The following is a 19,501-nucleotide window of genomic DNA, read 5'->3' as shown; positions in this document are numbered from 1 at the left end:
CAAGTGTGTTATATTACCAGTGTGTGGGTTGCTGGGATGTGGCTCAATTGGTAGAGTTCTTGCCTAGGATGCACGAAGCCCTGGGTTTAATTCCCAGCACTGCATAGAATCAGATATGGTGGCACACACCTAAAACCCAACACTTGCCTGTAGCTTCAGCACCTGGTGGAGGAGGCAGGAGGATTATCTTCATCTATGTATTGAGTTGGAGGCTAGCCTGAGCTGGTGAGACCCTGTCTCAAAAAAAAAAAAAAAAAAAAAAAAAAAAAAAGTGTGAATAAAAAGGCTCAGTGGGTACCTACTACCACCCCAAGTGGAGGTGAATCACCTCACCTGCTGGGTTGTAATGGAGCTGTGGCCAGAGGCTCCTGTCCCTCTGTGGTCTCTCACCTCCATACCTCCCTGATGTGCTTCACAGGTGACATTCTCAATGCACTGGCAAACGTGTCTGGCCGAAAGCACCCATCCACGGTCCAGGGGAAGCAGCTGAAGATGTGTCTCCCCATGATGCCTGTGGTGCTCCACCTGGTCATGTCTCAGGTATCCCTGTCTGGGGAAGCTGTGCCACACGTGGGCCCCATCCTTGTCCCCTGGAGTGGAGCCATCTCTACTGAGATGACTTTTCTGTCTGTCTTTGACTAAGTTGGCTCATGGGCGTCAGGATGTAACCCAGGGAACTCTTGCCCCACAGGTGTTCCGGCCTCAAGTGGTGACAGAGGAGTTCCTGTTCAGCTATGGGACTGTTCTTGTGAGTAGCCTCTCGCCTGACAAACACTGCTGCCACTGCTGCTGGCTGTGGGATGGGCTGTGAGAAGGAAGGAATTAAAAGTCTAAATGGCATTTGTTTGTAGGGAAGTGACCTTTTTATATTTTTTATCTGTTCACTGTAATAAAATTTGACATTTGGGGAAAATATATTCTCTTCTGATAAAGTATTTTGTTCAGAGACAGCCCCTAATATGGTTAAAAAAAAAAAACTCACATAAACACTTGATAGACATCAAGTTAAGGATTTGGAAGGACATGGATGAGAGTGGGGGCTGAGAATCCTGTGGCTGCTGACTTGGGCGCTCTCTGTCCAGCCTGTGTGTGTCTCTCTATGATGACACTTTACAAAGTTAAGCTCAGTTTTGTTCCTTCTTTTACTTGACTTTGACAATGTGAGAAGATGGGAAAACCAAGTGATGGTGCTACTTTTCACTCTGGTTCTGCACACGTCTTCCTGATGATTCTGTGGCCCAGGAAGTCACAGTGTGTGTGGTGGGTGTGTGGAGGGAAGCTTAGTGAAGTCACTCACCGCCTAGAGCCTGACCTTGACAGCCTGACCAAGCCCAGGAGGTTAGAAGGTGTCCTGGAGCCACGCAGACAGTGCATTGGCATCTCAGTTTCAGTGTTGTTCTGCAGGAATGAAGTGCTGCTGCTCAGGAATGAGAGGGTGGTTTTCTAGAAGGTTCATTCTAAGAGAGAGGTGATGTTTCTAAAAAACACACTGAATGGAGATGTCTGAGGTCAGAGCATCAGGTCTGGGCAGTCATGAGGGACTCTTTGGTGTTTAGTTTTGACTTTATTCTCATGTTATGAGTCCTGAAGTCTAGAAAATTCTTGCAGTGGGCTATGCACTTTTCTGTATTTGTAATCCTTGCACTGGTCATCTCTCACCATCTGTAATTTGCATTTTGTCTCTTAGCAAGAACATATTCTGTCATGACACAATATACATGTCAAGGTCTAGAATAGGCTTGGCCCCTGTGGCCTGTTGTGGAGTGCTTTGCAGTGCTGAGCAGACAGATGTGGCCTGTGTTTGTGTGTGCTCTCCCCCAGTTCCTTCCCACTCCCTCCCTCCCCCACCTCTTCTTCCTGCCTGCAGTGAGCACACTATATGTTTTTACAACTTTGCAAGTGTCCTCGTTGGGGAGCCTCCACGGACCTTCAGTGCCTGTTTCAGGGAGGGAGCGCCACATGGGCTCAGAGACAAGGATGGAGGCCCCACTGGAGAAGGGCCTCCTCTCTTCTCTTTCCTGGTCTTCTGTAGGGTTGACTCCATGCAAGTGTTTGTGGAGAACCGAAAACAACTTGCCTGGTTCATTATGATGTGAAAAAACCTTCACATTTCTTTGTCTTTGGTTCTCAGGAGGGAGTTTAAACAAATAAAATGGCAAACATTGTATTTTAAGGCTGGCGAGATGGCTCCGGGTTAAAGATGCTTGTAGACAAGCTCAATGACCTGAGTTGGAGCCCCAGATCTATACAAGGGAAGGAGAGGCCTGACTCCTGAAAGTTATGTAAGTGCACATGCGTGTGTATGCAGTTGTGGGCACACACACACACACACACACACACACACACACACACACACACACACATGAATGAAGGCATGAGATGCTGTTTGGGCTATTTTCCCAATGAAGCCACCTTCCTAGTCTGCATCATGGCTGGTCCTAGGGTACCTTTCACGACTTTTCTCACTGTACCTGTTTGCACCTTCTTGAACTCGGTGTTGATGGCATTGATATGACACTGGAGAGCAGTAGGTCACTGTCTAATCCACAGCCTGGTTCAGTTACCTGTGCAGTTTGTGTCCATTTGTCATGAGCTGTTGCTGTGACATGAGAGATGTCATCAGATGTTGCTCCTATGAGTTGATCTTCCAGAATTATCAAAAAATATTATTCCGGTTCCTGTATCCTTCTGATGTAAGCCAAGAGAACCAGCCCACCTCACATCTTCTAGCCCCTGGAAATGAGGTGTAGGCTGGCATACAGAAGCTTTGAAAACGTTTGTTTTTGTTTTGGTTAGCAGAGATTTCCTAAACATCCCTGGAGTCTGCAGAGCTCATTCAGAAGAATGTCACACATGGTCATACACAGAGCAGTGTGTGAGTGCACACATGCCTGCCTGTTTTCTGGCACATGTGGAGGCTGAAAGTTGACCATGGGTGTCTTTCTCCATCTCTTCTGACTTTATTCTTTGAGACGGTGTATGTTGTGGAACCCAGAATTTGCTGGTTGACAGTGAGCTTCTAGATTGTCCTGCCTCTGCCTTCCCATCTTACATAGTCAGCTCCAGCTGTCAGCCTGACATAACCCAGCTTGGGGAGGGGGTATCTCAATTGACAAATTGCCCAGAACAGATTGACCTATTGTAGGCTTGCCTGTGAGGCATTTTCTTAATTGCTAGTGATGTAGGTGGGCCCAGCAAACAGTGCCATCTCTGGGCAAGTGGGCCTGTTGGATAAGGGAGCTAGCTGAGCAAGCCAGAGGAAGCAAGCCAGTAAGTGATGTTCCACCATGGTCTGCCTCAAGCTCCTGCCCTGAGTTCTCTCAGTGATGGGGCTGTACCCTGTAAGCTAAAACAGACCTTTTCCTCCCAAACTTGTTTCTGGTTGGGGTATTTATCACAGCCAACTAGGACAACGTTGCTGTGGGGTTTCAAGTGTGCCCTGCTGCTGCTGTGTCCTGCTTTGGCGTAGGTGCTGGGCATTGGACTCATGCTTGCTCAGCAAGCACTTGCCCTGCTGAGCTGTCTTCCTAATTCAGACAGTGGAGGAAAGCTTTATGCAGTCCAGCTGGAGATCAATGTTCTTTTCAGTATTTTCCAAGTGTGTCCGTGTAGTATCCATCGCAGAGGCTTATCAGTTAGCTTTTAAAAATGGCCTGGATCTGAGGTACTCCATTTCAGCTAGGAACAGCATATGCCCAAACTTCCTGCCTGTGGGTAAAGTGGGCTGGAGAGAGGCCCCAAGCTGCCCATCTTCACTCACTGCAGGGGTCCTTGAGGGACCTTGAGGGTATGGCCCTGTGCATCTCACAATGGCACCAGGCCACGGTTTGCTGTGGTGTGGAAGGGACATCACCATCCTCATCAGAGCAGCTGTGATAACCTGGCATTTCCCTCACAGGAGGGGAGGGCATTAGACTCCTCCCAGCTGTATCCAGTTCTACCTCAGTCATGTGGTCTGAGGAGGCACTAGAGCAGTGGTTCTCAACCTGGGGGTTGTAATGACCCTTTCACAGGGGTCACATATCAGATATTTACATTATGATTCATAACAGTAGCATTATGAAGTAGCAACGAAAATAATGTTCTGGTTGGGGTCACTGCACCATGAGGATCTGTATTAAAGGGTGGCAGCGTTAGGGAGAGTGAGATCCGCTGCTCTGGAGTGTGTAAAGGATGGAAGGTGACTGAGGGGAGGTGGGGAGACTCCGTCTGTACAGCTATGGGAAGATGTCATCCATGCTGGCGGCGCACTGCCTGTCACCCTCAGCCCTGCTCAGTAAGGAAACCCAATACACCCAGTGGCTGGCTAAGCCGGATATTGATGGAGTGGTTGCTTTGGTCTGTCATGGTGCTCTTTTACGGTAGAACATTCTAGATAATTACATATGGGACATGAGTGTCGAAATTAGCTCTATATAAACATTTCCCCAGATAAGTGAAATTTGAGTCTTAAGGCGACTGATATTTGGCCGCAATGGCAGGTGCTTTTAAACCATCTTGGGCTTTCACAGGCTCCTTGGTAGGAGGATTAGCCAGCTGATCGTTGCTGCCTTCCACCCTGCTGGGGAGGCAGCCTGTCCCCACACCAGCTGCCTCTTCAAGGCTTGCAGCCAGAGCTGGGGAGGCTGTGGGGACACTCCTGTGGATTCTCCTGTTTTGAGGCCCCCATTGAATTGGGCCAGGAAACAGGAAGTGATGATAGGAAACAAGTGGTAGATTCTGATGGATGTTGACCCACTGTGCACTGTGTTTCCCCTGTTCTTCCCCAAGGTTCTTGGTTGATGAGCCCAGGACAGGGACTTGTCTGTGCGTGCTGGGTTCTCAAGTCCTGCCCTGTCTGGACTGTAGAAGTGCAGTGATTGACAGGCAGGACAGTCCCGCCTCTGTGCACAGCTTTCTGACAAGTGAATGCTGATCTGTTGATGGCGCTTGGTTTGTGTTGTGGAGAAAGTGGAGATGGTACCTGCCATGCTTTAAAACAAACTGCCAAATGCTCTTATGACTACAGATGTTCTTGTGAGGAGTTTTTTTGTCTGCACTGACTGCCCATTCCCATCCCCAGCTTGCTGCGGGGGTTTGTTCGCCCCCTGGAAGGAGGGCTGTAACACTGAGCTGGACAGGCCTGCTCTTGGCCACAGTAAGCCCTTCACCCACTGCACTGTCTCTGCAGCCCTGACAGGCCTCTCTTCTGCCCTCAGTCTTGCAGCCGATGGCCTGGCCCCGGGTTCTGTGTGGAGACCGCTCTGCTGCCCATGCTCTTGGTGACCATCTGCAGATGCTCCGTGTCCTGGGGTCACCTGCAGCTTCCTGTGCCACAGCTTCTTGCTTTCCTGGTGGCTGTGCCACTGACCACACAGCTTAAGGGAGAATTTATTTTGACTCAAAGTTGAAGGGTTATTTTCCCATCTGGATAACCACTATTGACATGAAAGGAAAAAAAGAAAAGAAAAATTAACTTTAAATCCCAAGGGTGTATGAGATAGTGGGTGGTGGCTGCAGTCTGTCTCCTCAGGACCCAGGGTCCTGTCTTTTCTGGTGTCTGTCTGCTGTGAAAGCTGCTGTCAGGTAGTCAGCCTTCCTGCAGAGTCTTCAGAATCACTGCACAGACAGGATCGATGTGCACAGTCCTGTGCTCACCATGGTCACCACAGAGAAGTGCACACACAGTCCTGTGCTCACCATGGTCACCACAGAGAAGTGCACACACAACCCTCTGCTCGATGTGGTCACCACAGAGAAGTGCACACACAGTCCTGTGCTCGATGTGGTCACCACAGAGAAGTGCACACACAGTCCTGTGCTTGCCATGGTCACCACAGAGAAGTGCACACACAGTCCTGTGCTCACCATGGTCACCACAGAGAAGTGCACACACAGTCCTGTGCTCACCATGGTCACCACAGAGAAGTGCACACACAGTCCTGTGCTTGCCATGGTCACCACAGAGAAGTGCACACACAGTCCTGTGCTCACCATGGTCACCACAGAGAAGTGCACACACAGTCCTGTGCTCACCATGGTCACCACAGAGAAGTGCACACACAGTCCTGTGCTCACCATGGTCACCACAGAGAAGTGCACACACAACCCTCTGCTCGATGTGGTCACCACAGAGAAGTGCACACACAGTCCTGTGCTTGCCATGGTCACCACAGATAGCTAAGTTGTTTTTTTTGTTTGTTTTTTGTTTTTTGAGACAGGGTTTCTCTGTGTAGCTTTGGTGCCTGTCCTGGAACTCACTTTGTAGCCAGGCTGGCCTCAAACTCAAAGAGATCCGCCTGCCTCTGCCTCCTGAGTGCCAGGATTAAAGGCGTGTACCACTACTGCCCGTCCTAAATTGATTTTTTTTTTTTAAAGTCAAAGATGTTAAAAAATATTCTGATGTAAAGAAGCTTATTTTGGTTTGTCATTCTAGTGGACCACATCCCAAGGTGGGGTCACACCTCATGTGTTTGCCCATTGTCTTTCTTGTAAAATAATTTTTATGTTTATTGGGGATTTGTGTGCATACACCACAGTGCCTGTGCAGACAGCTTGCAGGAGTGCATTCTCTACTTCTGTCCCTGGGAGTGAACTCCAGATGTCTGGCTTGGTGCAAGCTCCTTTACCTGCTGAGCCAGCTCGCCTCTGCCTGTCCCCTTTAAAAAAAAAAAAAAGACATTTCTTTCTGAATGTTTAGTTTGGCATCAAATTAATATTCATTTAAAAATTATGTCTCATTTTTGGAAATTTGTGAAACTCTTTCATCCAAGTTGTTATAAAAAGCTCCTGTTGTGCTCTTTTTCAGTGGACTTTAAACATCTTTGCTTGCTGATCTGAAGAGAACTGAGGTTTTGAATTTTTGCTTTTTGGAGAACATTGATTTTTTGAATTCTTGGGCTTTGTTTATGACAAACCCTTTTCCCGTTTCCATTTCTCCTCCTTCCCACTGAGGCAAAAGGAAGAGAGGAGGGACAGCTCAGCTGGGGAGCCCAGCATCCTGTGGCAGGGATTTCTTCCTGGGCATTTTTATGACTAACTGTTGTCTCATTTGTATGGCATGTATAGTTCGATATAATTTTCGTAGAAGATACATTGTGGGTGCTGAAGAGATGGCTCAGCGATTAGGAGCACAGGCTGCTTTTCTAGAGGTCCTGTGGCTCAAGGTCCCAGCACCCACATGCAGCTCACAGCCACCTGTAACTCCAGCCTCTGGATCCGGTGCCGCCTTCTCGCCTCTGTGGGTCTCAGGTGCACATGTGGTATACAGAAACTCATGCAGGAAAAACACCTTCCACATAAAAATAAAATTTAAAAGATATTGTTTAAAGACTTCATTAAAATGTTCAGAGATGCATGTGTGGGAATATTTTAAAATATCCAGGAAATGGTAGTTCCAGGGCAGTGGCTTCCTTGCTGGGGTGGGTAGTTTACGTGAGGAACTGAATGTTCTAGGTCTGTCCTCCACTAGTAGATGGAGAGGTCCCTTATTTCCACAGCACAGTACACACCGTCTACTGTGTAGTGCACATGTATATATTACCTTTTTTGTTTATCGATTTTTTTTCTTTGCTCACTTGGGAACAGAGTCTTAATAAGTAGCCCAGGTTACCCTTGAATTCACTAAACAGTCCAGGCAGACCTTGGACTTATACTGATCCTCCTGCCCCAACCTCTTGATTGTAGAGAGCACAGGCATGGGTTAAATCATATCACAGCCGACCAGTTTCTTCTCTGGGTTAATAGCTAATAGCTAGTTACTTTTCACTCTATGCTCATCTTATGTTTTATTTGCTGTTTACCATACTTTTAGATGGATTGAACCCAAGGTCTGGTATATGCTAGCCAGCCCTCTGCTGCCAAGCTATAGCCCCAGCCCTGCTGCTGGGTATATACAGAGCATTATATTTGGCGATGTTTTTGTGAGCTAAAGGTGTGAACAGCGGTGTGTGACTGCTCACAAAGAACACGGGCGTTTACAGTGTGACAGAGACCATCTCCCTGAACTCACAGCCAAGGAACAACTGTCCTGTTCAGATCTTCCAGCCAGGGACTGAGAAGGGGAACCATCTGGGGTTCGTGGCCCAGCTGCTGAGTCTTTCCTCTCACACTGTACTGGGGTGTATGCCAGAGTGGGTAGGGTTTGGAGTGACTCAGCACAGTGGTGACTCTAAGTCAGGCCCTGGGTAGTGTTGAAACCCTGGAGGCCTTGATATCCTGTGCACCAGGGCTTCGCTGTCACCAGGTTAGGGTCAGCCATTCTTGACACCCTTAGGAAGTGAGGGGACAGTAGCATGCCACTGGAAATGGTTATGTTATTAGCTGGATTGTTCTCATATATATGTTGAGGCAAGGTCTTCACACTGTAGGTAAGGCTGGCCTTGAATTCACTATGTGTCCAGCCTAAGTGGTGGGATGACAGCATAAGCCACTGTCACGGGTGGCCATTCTCACTTTTGAAAGTTTTTTATTGCCACTGAATCATTACAACATTAAATCTCACTTATATATTTAAAAATTGTGGTTTTAATATATGTATAGTAAAATTTTGATGAATTATTTTTAGGGGGCTGGAGAGAGATTGCTCAGCAGTTAAGGGCACTTGTTGCTCTTGCAGAAAATCTGGTTTAGTTTCTAACACCCTGTGGTGGCTTCCACCAATCTTTAACTCTAGTTCTGGAGATCCAATGCCCTGAGTCCTTGAGCGCTGCATGCACATGGTCCACATACTTATGAGCAAAGCACCCATACACATAAACCTTAAAAAATTAAAATATTTCTTTTAAATTAAGTGTATGCATGTATCTATGTGTGTGGGGTGTGTGCACGTGTGAGTGCCTGAGGAGTCCAGATGCAGGTGTCAGATCTCCTGGAGCTGGAGTTACAGTTGTGAGCCATCCTTGGGTGCTGGGAATTGAACTCGTAACCTTTGAGCCACCTTTCCATACATATGAATAGTATATTATATGTATATACTACATATGGTATTTACATAAGCACATTTTAAACTGATTGCAGTGTTTGTAATATATGTATGTATTTATTTTCCATGAGTTTAAGAATCAGATGTGTGGTTTCAGGCAAAATGTCAACTACTCAAGTTTTGTTTCAGTTATTCTGGAACTCCCATTTATCAAACACTTCTTCTTTTTCAGAGCCACATTAAGTCAGTTGACTTGGGAGAAACAAACATAGATGGAGCCATAGGTGAGCAGACACATTGGATTCATTTGAGTCATGAGGGGCATGGGGGGATGTCTGCAGTAACGACCTCTGTGATCCTAGGGATGATGGCTTCGGAGGAGTTCATCAAGATCACCTTGTCGGCATTCGAAGCAGTGATACAGTACCCCGTTCTGCTGGCCGACTACCGCTCAACGGTCAGTTTCTAGGAAAACCCTCAGTCATTTACTTGATAATCCTGTGTACACGTGTACCAGGCTGACAGGTGTCCATCCTGTGGAGAAACCATTCAGAGAAGTAGGGGGAGCCCTGGAAGCTGGTTCCAATTTTGTTGGCTGGGGAGGGGTAAGTTTTCTGACTGTTCCTTTGACTTCCCTCCCCCTTCCAGAAGCAAGCCCCTGTGGGAGAGGCTTTGCAGACACTGAGGATGTGCCCTGCTTCTGTAGAGCTGGGATTCCAGGCTCTCCTGGCCCCTGCTGTGCTCAGGTTTCTGCCCAAGTAGCCGCTGATCTGGGTTGTTCTCTTCTGTAGTAGGAAGGCATCTCGGAGATATTTTGCTTGTTTTTTCCTCTCCACATCTACTTTGCCTCTGTAGTTACCTGATCCCTGTAGACGGGCTCCACTTGGTGATGTGTTTGTTTCATGTAGTTGCTAATACCAACGTCTCTGGTATTGGTCACATTGTGCTCCTGGTGCAGTAGTCCTATGTCTGTGAGACTGCCTTGTTGGCACCCTGCTTGTCCTTCCTCTCAGTGCCTTCTGTGTGCATGCTCCCTCCTCAGATGCCTCATGTTGGCCTCTGCCAGGAGCCTGCTCTCCTCCAGGTGAGACCCTGTCGAACCACAGCCTTCTCTGAGGACATGCTTCTATGTTCCAAGGCTTGGTGGAAGAGCTGGTGTTCCTTACCCTGAGAGTCAGATCCTCTCCTCAGCACAGACCCACGTGCCAGGTGGATCACTAAATGCTGTGCTGGCAGGAGCCAGTGATCCTAGGAATCCTGTGGTGGTTTGTGGGTGAACGCTTCCTGTCATGGTCCATCACTCCCTGCCGCAGACTTCCATCCAGAAATAGGTCTCAAATGCTCTAATAATGTTAGGATTTGGGGTTTTTTGTATCTCATCACAGTTTTCAATGAGAGTTGGTCCACATTCCGCTCACACCTAACATAACAGCAAAGACCGGTAATGGAGCTTTCCCAGTGAGTTCCAGGTCTTTGATTGAGATATCACTTATGGATCCTGTTGCTTAATGAACAATAACCTCATGGCTGATTTGTTCAGATCCAGGGTTTATAAGTATCTGTATTGCATTTAAATAGAAATTTAATTAGTGTGTTTTCTAATCATGAAACACAAGCCACTACAGCCTCAATTATGATAGAAAAGGCATAGTCACAACTTACCACTTTATAAAAAATGCTCTCTAATGCTGCAGCTCATGGGAAATCTTCTAATTATCTCTTTTTGGGCATGACTGGAATGCATGAAGAATAAACTCTATACCCCAGGCAGCCTCTGATTGTTTTAGATTTCAGCACATGCCGTGTTCAAGGCTCCTGATCGATACCTGCTCATACAGAAGCAGTTGACTGTGTTTAACTGTTACTGAGCCTACAGCCAGCCCAGGTGCCTCTGCGGGGGGCTAAGCCACTTAGTTTCAGTAGAATCACTGGGGTCAGCTCCAGCCAGGACAGGCATCTTGTGAGTCACATTATACTGAGTAGGGGCCTGACTAAGGAGGCCTTGCTTAGAACAAGACAACTCCAGATCCACCTTGACTGCCAACTTGACACCTTGGAAGGGAAGGAGTCTCCATGGGGAACTAGAACAGGTTGCCCCGTGGGCATGTCTGTAGGAATTGTCTTGATTATGGTAACTTTTGGGGGGGGGTGAGAAGCCAACCCACTGTGGATGGACCATTCTCTGGGTTTGTGTCCTGGACTGTATAAAAGAAGAAAAAGTGAGTGTAAGCTAGCCCAAAACACGATCAGTAAAGTGGGTGTGAGCTAGCCCAAAATAGTATCATTAAAGTGGGTGTGAGCTAGCCCAAACAGTATCATTGAAGTGGGTGTGAGCTAGCCAAAAACAGTATCAGTACTCATGCTAATAAGAAAAATAGGAAGTGTCTGCTAGAGGCAGAGGGTGGGTATGGCTCTGCTTGGCCTGGCTTAGAGTTGAGCAGGCATCATCTCCCTTGGGAGAGATGTTTAAGACAGGAAGCCTAGACAGATTGTCCTAGGTCAGGTTCACTTGGCCAGGGTGACCTTGCCAGGGAATTGACTGACAGTGTTGAGAGGAGTGGGGAGGAGGAGGGCAGTGAGGAATGATGTCATGGGCTTTTTAAGGTACTTGAGATGGTTGTTTCTAGTATGTTATCATGGAGGTGTAGAATTATGTACGTAAGTTGGTTTTATTCTCTGCTCTAGGAAAGACAGGTCACAGATGAGGCATGCTGTAGACAGAGAAACACCTCAGAGGTGGTGGTGGTTTAGCATTTGAACCTCTCAGGTCTGAAGGTCATCTTTGGAAACATCTTTATCTCAATGATCTTTTGTTAGATCTCCATGCTGGTGAAATCAGTCCTTTCCCAAAATATGTGGCTGGATTAGAAGTACTATTTGGTGCCCCATCCTCATGTCCCTGTGTGGGACAGGGCCAGAATCTGGCCAGCCCTGCAGAGTGGTTTTCCTGGCACTAGACACTGATACTTTTCCTGTGTAATTTCAGAGAGAATTCTGCCTGCATTTAAGGGAATGTCATTAACTTCATGCTGTGGGAACCTGGGGTCAGTTGCAAAGCCTGTAGATTTCATTTTCAGAGTGTTGCTTTAAATATACAAGCTAAAATGCATGCAGTTTTATGGAAAGCCATTCCTATTGAAGTACCAATTGATAACACATTTTGAAGGGACACGTTTGCCCTGGTGCTGGGCCCATGCTGTCATGCACACTGATCTCCTTTGTGTCCTGCTCTGGCCTAGGTACCCTTGTCCTGCTGTGTTTCTCATCAATATATATTGCTCATAACAGCTCCAGGAACCAAAAACATTTCTTGGCCCTGTGCCCTGAAAACTATAATTACTTTATATTTCAAATTATATTTTCATGTTTTCCTTTTTGCAAGGGTCAATATATATTAAGGTACACATTCTGCCAAAAGAGAGATGGTCTCCTTTTCCTTATTAGGATCTGAAAGACAATGACCTATTTTGAAAATCACAAGTTATTAAATAAGATATTAACAAAACTGATCAGATTGCTTTTTACTTTTTTGTCCTTTAGTGTGAATTGCTGAGTGGGGACCCATGCTCATGTAATTTTTTTTTTAAATTTTTTTCATTTTGTTTATGTGTATAGTCGAAAGTTTTCTCCGGTCCTGCCCAGCCCTGTGGTCCTGCACCTGCTTATAAAATAATCACTCAGAGGCGTAATGTTATTTACAAACTGTATGGCCTGTGGCAGGCCTCTTGCTAGCTAACTCTTATATCTTAAATTAACCCATTTCTATTAATCTATGTTTTGCCACATGTTCTGTGTCTTTACCGGTCTGCTGACATCTTGTTCCTTCAGAGGCAGCTGGCGTCTCTCTAGACTCTGCCTTTCTCTTTCCTGTCTCTCTCCTTGAATTCCCTGCCTGCCTCTAAACTGCCTTGCCATAGGCCAAAGCAGCTTATTTATTAACCAATGGGAACAGCATATATTCAGTGTACAGAAAGATATCCCATGGCGTGTGTGTGTGTGTGTGTGTGTGTGTGTGTGTGTGTGTGTGCGCGCGCGCGTGCATCTTTGCAGGGTTATGCACACATGAGTGCAGTGCCCACAGAGGCCAGAGGAGGGTCTTAGATTCCCCACAACTGGATTATAGGTAGTTGAGAGTCATTCAACATGGTTCTGAGAACCGAGCTCTGGTCCTCTGAGCCGTGTGTGCTCATAACTGCTGAGGTGCCTCTTCACTCATGCATTTATTGAGTAACTGATAAAGAAATCAATTCTCATCCTTTGCAGGTTACTTTTGCACAGGCTGTTTCTCACTTCTGAAGATGGAGTTTGTAACTGTGGGACACTGCTGTAATTGCCTTGAGATAGTGAAGAACAGCCACATTAATTAAAACAAAATGATAGTAGATCAGCTTCTGAAAGGCTTTGACCATGAGTGCGGGGACACAGGCTGCCATCCTTTATGATGTTGTGCCATCTGTCCTTCATAATGCGGACTCTTGTTTCACCTGTGTTGTTCTGTGAATTGGTTTCCCCACTAAGTACGACTGAGATTTCCCGTTCTGTTTTCACTCACATAGTCAGGTCACAGAGGAGTGGGATTGTTGGGTCTTCAGGGTGTGGGTGGTGGTGTGGGGCTGGCTTTCCAACTTTCTATGTGAAGTTCTCATTCATTGGTTGTAGTATCTGCGTCCCATCTTTGCACAGACTTGTAGACACTGCTGTTTTGTTTGGGTTTAGACTAGCCGGGCATCAAGTGTTATCTCTTTTAAATCCTGTGTATCCGACATCACTGGGGCTGAGTCATTCTGTGTGTCTGGGCTGTGGAGGCTTCTTCACTCTGGAGCTTCACTCTTCCAATCTGCTGTCTAGTTCTTGGCCTTCCTCCTTCACAGGGGTTTGTTTGGATGTATTCTACATGGCGATCCACCCTCAGTTCCCAGGACTGCAGACAGTCTCCAGTCAGGGCCCTTGCTTCTCACTTAGTTTCGGGGTGTGTGATGCTTAATAGACAACTTGACAGGATCCAGAATCAATGCAGACAGGCCTCTGGGTATCCAGGAGGAGTTATCTAGATGAGGTTGGCTGAGGTAGGAAGACCCACATGTGGGCAGCACATTCCTCAGGCAGCATCCTAGGCTGAGTAAAAAAGAGAAATTGAGCTCTACTTCCTGACTGTGGGTCATGTGACCAGCAGCCTCCAGTCCAGGCCCACTGTGAGGGACTGCACCCTCACACTGTTGGCCCAGATGACCTCTCCCATCCCAAGTTGCCTTTGGCCTTCCTCTCCCTCCTTTGATAGTGACTCTGCTGTGAACAGATTGGTGCCCAGTAGCCATCTTCTGTAGGAAGCTCTGAGCTACAACTTCCTGTCCTTTCTTCCAGGTCATCGATTACATTCTGCCACCCTTGGTCTCCTTGGTTCAAAGTCAGAACGGTGAGTGAGACTAGAGTACTGAGAATCTGGTACACATTTCTTGGTTATGGTTTTTGGAGATAACTGGGTGCTGCTGGGGACCTGGGGTGACCTGGTCCTCACCACTCTCCTGCCTTGCAAGCGTACGTCCAGGATGAGCACACACCCTGTTCTTACTTTCTCTGTGTAGACTCACATACTTGCCATTCTTCATTCCAGTGGAGTGGAGACTCTTCAGCTTGCGGTTGCTCTCTGAGACTACAAGCCTGCTGGTGAGCCAGGAGCCGGAGGATGGAGACGAAGAAGCCAGCTGTGACTCCAACAACAGTCTTCTGGTGCTCCTCAGGGACGAGCTGCTCCCCCAGTAAGCACTGTGCCGCCCACTCACAAGGGGACGCTTCTGTCCAGCTGGCCCGGCGATGGGGTCAGCGCTTGCTGTCCCTGTGTCTCTGCACATACTCTCCTGGTCTCGTGCTGGAGAGGTCTAGACACAGCAGTGGCTGTCCCACTGTGGAGGAGCCAGAAGAGTCTCAGCCCCACTTCCCAGCCTCTGTCGGGCGTTGTTTGCTTGTACAGTACTCTGACGCATACTGAAAGATGTTCCCAGCTGGGGCCGGTGGCATGGTGGTTATGACTCAAGACATGGACTTGAGACTTCCGGCACTCCTCAGAAATGAGAGTACTGGAGGCCAGTCTTCCCTTTCCCCAGACTCTTTCTGGAGGGCTCAGTAGCCTAGGTGAAGAGTATGAAGATGGATGTGGAGGGGCCTGTTCTTCCTTCCTGTTCCTGCCTGGCTCACACAGCAAGGCCACAGCAGCAGGTTCTCAGGAGCTCCCAGTGGGGATGGGGAGCTCTAAATGGAGTCTTGTGGTGCAGAGGACCCTCACTTTGATCAAACAGAATGGGTCTTTCTCTCTCTCTGTAACTCAAGTTTTCCTGGAACTTGCTATGCAGCCCAGGCAGGCCTGGAGTTGACACTTCATCCTTTGCTGACATACAGGTGTGCTGAGCACCCCTGCTCACCGTGTTAACAAGAGTGCCACTTCTCACTGTGAGATCATTTCCCAGGGTTAGATGTAAGACTGTGTATTTTGCATCACTGTGCATGCCAGGTTATGGCTTCCTTCAGGCCTGGGCTTGTTCTCAGTCGGATGAGCAGGCATTCCAGAAAGGCAGCCTTGCCTGAGGCATGCCCCTGTCTGTGGCATGGAAGACAATTGTCACAGATGAGGAAACAGGTGAATCATGTGGCTTTGCCAGTGGTGAGAGTTTGAAATGCCTTGCAGAGAGTTAGATCCACTTGAAAACATAAAATCAAAATCTAACATTTCAAGTGGCTTAGGTCCCTGCCTGACTGGCTCAGCAAAATGCATGATGGGAAGGGGCTGATCTCCTCCAGCCTGCTGCCGGCCAGCCTCTGTCATCCCTCACTCCTGCAGCTTTTTGTGTTACAGTTTCAGAACATTTAACTGAAGAAGTTGCTCATTTGTATTTGTGTGTGTGTGTGTGTGTGTGTGTGTGTGTGTGTGTAGTGAGCACCTGTGTGGGGGTGAGTGCCTGGGTGTGGGTGGGTGGGGTGAGCACCTGTATGTGTGGATGAGTGTGTGTGTGTGTGAGAATGTGTGTATGTGGGGGGTGGTGCCTGTGTGTGGGTGAGTGCCTGTGTGTGTGGGTGAACGCCTGTGGGTATGGGTGTGAGCACCTGTGTATGAGTGAGCGCCTGTGTGTGTGGGTAAGTGCCTCTGTGTGTGTGTGTGTGTGTGTGTGTGTGTGTGTGTGTGTGTGTGTGTATGTAGATGAGCACCTGTGTGTGTACATGTGTGTTTGTATGGGTGTGCACCTGTGTATGTAGATGAGCACCTGTATGTGTACATGTATGTTTGTGTGGGTGCACACCTATGTATGTAGATGAGCACCCGTGTGTACAGAGGTCAGAGGACAACTTTCAGGAATTGATTCTCTCCTTCCACCATGTGAGTTTCAGGGCTGGATCTTGAGTGATCCGTCGGGCTTGGCAGCAAGCACCTTTACCCACTGGGCCTTCTTGCTGAACCTACTGCTCAGCTTCAAACACTGCCCACAGCTCCCATCCGAGGACTCTGGCCCTGCTTCCAGCTGTGCAGAGCTATTCCTCCTGGCTTGTCGGCTCCACGGGGCTCTGTAACATGTCACCACACACCAGCTGGCATGAGACGACAGACGTGTGCTCTCCCTTAGTGCAGAGGCTTCCTGTGAGCTCCTCAAGCCAAGTCTGTTCCATGACTCTGGCTGGGCTCTGGTGACTGACTGCCAGACTCTGCCTGTTGTGGTTTTCACCCCCTAGTCCCTCCCCCTCATCTCCACGACTCACATTCTGTCTTTTTCTCATAAGAAGGTCTTACTGGTTTAGGGTCCATCTGAGATTAGGTGGCAACAGCCCGAGGTCCCTAAGAAGCTCTGCAAAGACGTTCTCCATGGCAGGACCATTCATGTGCTGGGATGGGACGGTAACTGTAGAGGGTGCCCACTCACCCCACTCCTGTAGGACCCTCCTGTAGCTCAGCTGCCCTGTCCCTGACAAGGGCTACTTCTCATGCACACTTTAGGCCAATGACTGTCAGATCCCACTGTGCAGAGTCTCTGTCACCATGTTCAGGGAACTGAGGCTGGCCACTGGTAACCCTGTCTTCTGGCTTAAGTGTGTGTCTGTTGGTCCATCCACTCGTGTGTGCCTGCCCTTGCTTGTTTCTCCCCCCCCTCAGCTACCCTTTTCTTCATGGCTGGGACTTGGCAACAAAGTGAGAGGAGGGTTTTTTCTTTTAGGGGAGACAGATCTCACATCTTCCTAGAAAATCATCCTGGTTTTTATTCAGTGGGCAGACAAGGTTGGATTTTAGAGGGTCATGCTGAAGATGAGACCAAATTTAATGGCTCTTAAGCCCAAATCTGTGTTAATTAACATCAGAATCTCTCAGGAGTTTAGTGCACAAACTACTGTCAATGAAGACTGAGAAATGAGAACAGTCTTATTATGCTCTTTGAGAGCTGACCCAAGAAGGAGAAGTCGAGTCTCGGTGGGGACTGGTCTGGAACTGTCATTTGGGGAACTAACTTATCAGTGTTGTTCTTTGGGAGCAAGAATTCACTATTCACAGAAATGTAAATATAGATTGTCTCAATTTATGATCTTGATAGGATTTTAACCTTGGGATAACTAATGGTTCCCAGTTTTTAATCCCCAAACTGGGTCCTTTTTACCTACTTGGAATTGTGGAACTGATAATAAGATGGAACAGTTGCTGACCAATTGGAGTAGACTTTATCCTTCGCCAGGTGGGAGGTAGAGGTGTTGGGGTCAGCTTCTCCTGTTTAAGGGTGAATTGTAGATAGAGGGTAGAAATCCAGGGAGGAGGTTGAAGATACAGGGTAGAAGCCCAGGGCTTGGAACAGGCTAATAAAGTGGGGGGCAGCGTTCATGTTGTTTGTGAGAATGGCTGGAGATTTTTCTAGGAATTTAAAAAGTTTGAATTTTTTCCTGATTATGTGCAGATAAGTACATATGTGAGTGTGGGTGCCCAGAGAGGCCAGACTTCTGTCTTCCTTGAGATGATTCTGGTACTGCCTTGTCATTCCCATGGATAAGCAGCCCCTCTGGGGTAGGGTGTCCTGCAGGGCTTTGTTGTCTCAAAGATGGCACCAAGGAAAGAAGCAGGGCATTCCTGTTCCCTGTCCCTTCAGCAGAAGCAAAGGCTGTGATGGAGGCAGGGGCCTGGCTGTCTCCACCAAGCGGGGAGTGAGCATCCTGCCTGCTGTAACTTCAGTGTTTATGAGACTGTGGAGAAGGCGACACATGATGTCGTGGGAAGAGGTAGAACATGGCAGTAAAAGCATTTCTGTCTTTGACCCGCAGTCAGGATGTGTGTTAAAGGGACTGGGCAGGCCTAGGGGAAAGTGTGTTGCTTGGCCTGACTTTGGTCACCCGTAACAATTTGAGCTTTGTAGTTTGTGTATTTATTTTTAAGCAGAGTTCAGCATTGGAGGGATCATACTGATAAAATGTGTTTGCAGTGTCATTATAGCAGAATGGCACCCGGCGTCCCTCTCCTGGGGAACATAAGCACAGCCTCTCTTCCTTTTTCATTTTTAAAAAACAATTCTCTTGTGACCTGTAAAATCTTCAGGGCCATAATGACTTCATAAATCATCAGGGCACCATTCTTTAGAGTCCAGGGGAGGAACATATTCCTTCTTGCAGGTTAGAAGACATTTCCTTTGAGAATTTGGCCTTGAGATGGATTCCCATTCTTGGCCACACACTGTAGGTTTGCTTGGCTATTGTAGACCTGCAGTCCAGCAGTGACCACAACTTGCGCTTTCTTTCTTTCTTTTATTTTTAATTTTTTGTTTGTTTGTTTTTGGTTTGTTTTTTGTTTTTTGAGCTGAGGATCAAACCCAGGGCCTTGTGCTTGCTGGGCAAGCGCTCTACCACTGAGCTAAATCCCCAACCCCGACTTGCACTTTCCAATTCCTATTCCTGTGGCTCAGAAGACTCTGGAAAGAAGTTTCTTTGTTTCCCTCAGGCACAAGGATTCTGGGCCAATGGGCAGCTCCATGGGGAGCACTTGCTCAGCACGTGCAGGAGGAGAGAACATGGAGTGGGTCGGGCAGGAGAAGTGCAGGGTTAGAGTGAGCAGCAAGCTCTTACGTCCACTTGACTGAAGGAATTCAATGTGGAATTCGTTGATCACCTCCATCTTTCCCCTTGTGACTGAGCTGAGAGTTCACTGTCATCATGCTGTGGATAGAACTCATCATCCATGGATATAACTCTGGGTACAGCCATGGGTACGACACTGGGCCTGGGGTCCACCAGGGAACCCAAATGTGGGGCCGCCTCCTGCTCACTGGGCCCTTGCTGCCTGCACAGCTCAGTGTTGATTTTCCCTTGTTACTGTCTTAAGGAGTGGGTGTCACCATCACCTAGCTTCCCTGGTCTAACTTGTGCAACCCTTGTCTCATAATTATATGTGCTTTCCTCAGATGTTGGCATGTTACAGTCGGTCATTTTCTGATATTCAGTGCATATGTGGGGGGGATACTGAGTCATTTCTGGTGGTTTTATTCCTCAGGTATGAGCACATCCTCATGGAGCCTGACCCAGTTCCGGCCTATGCTCTGAAGCTGCTCGTCGCCATGACGGAACACAACCCGGCTTTCACCAGGTACT

The 19,501-nt window shown here is 47.8% G+C and overlaps 1 protein-coding gene across 1 annotated transcript in view; it reads left to right on the top strand.

Moving 5' to 3' along the window:
• Positions 1-19,501, top strand: part of Ulk4 (unc-51 like kinase 4) — a 317,659-nt gene that overhangs the window by 91,648 nt on the left and 206,510 nt on the right. Inside the window, exons 24-30 of the mRNA XM_036191627.1 lie at positions 419-540; positions 692-748; positions 9,135-9,186; positions 9,265-9,359; positions 14,264-14,315; positions 14,514-14,658; positions 19,404-19,496. Coding sequence (XP_036047520.1) covers positions 419-540; positions 692-748; positions 9,135-9,186; positions 9,265-9,359; positions 14,264-14,315; positions 14,514-14,658; positions 19,404-19,496 — 616 coding nt within the window. The remainder of the gene's footprint in view (positions 1-418; positions 541-691; positions 749-9,134; positions 9,187-9,264; positions 9,360-14,263; positions 14,316-14,513; positions 14,659-19,403; positions 19,497-19,501) is intronic.

This window comes from Onychomys torridus, chromosome 7 (assembly GCF_903995425.1).
Source record: "Onychomys torridus chromosome 7, mOncTor1.1, whole genome shotgun sequence".
Lineage (NCBI taxonomy): Eukaryota > Metazoa > Chordata > Mammalia > Rodentia > Cricetidae > Onychomys > Onychomys torridus.
The sequence above is the reverse complement of the archived record's forward strand: the minus strand, read 5'-3'. Positions and strand labels throughout refer to the sequence as shown.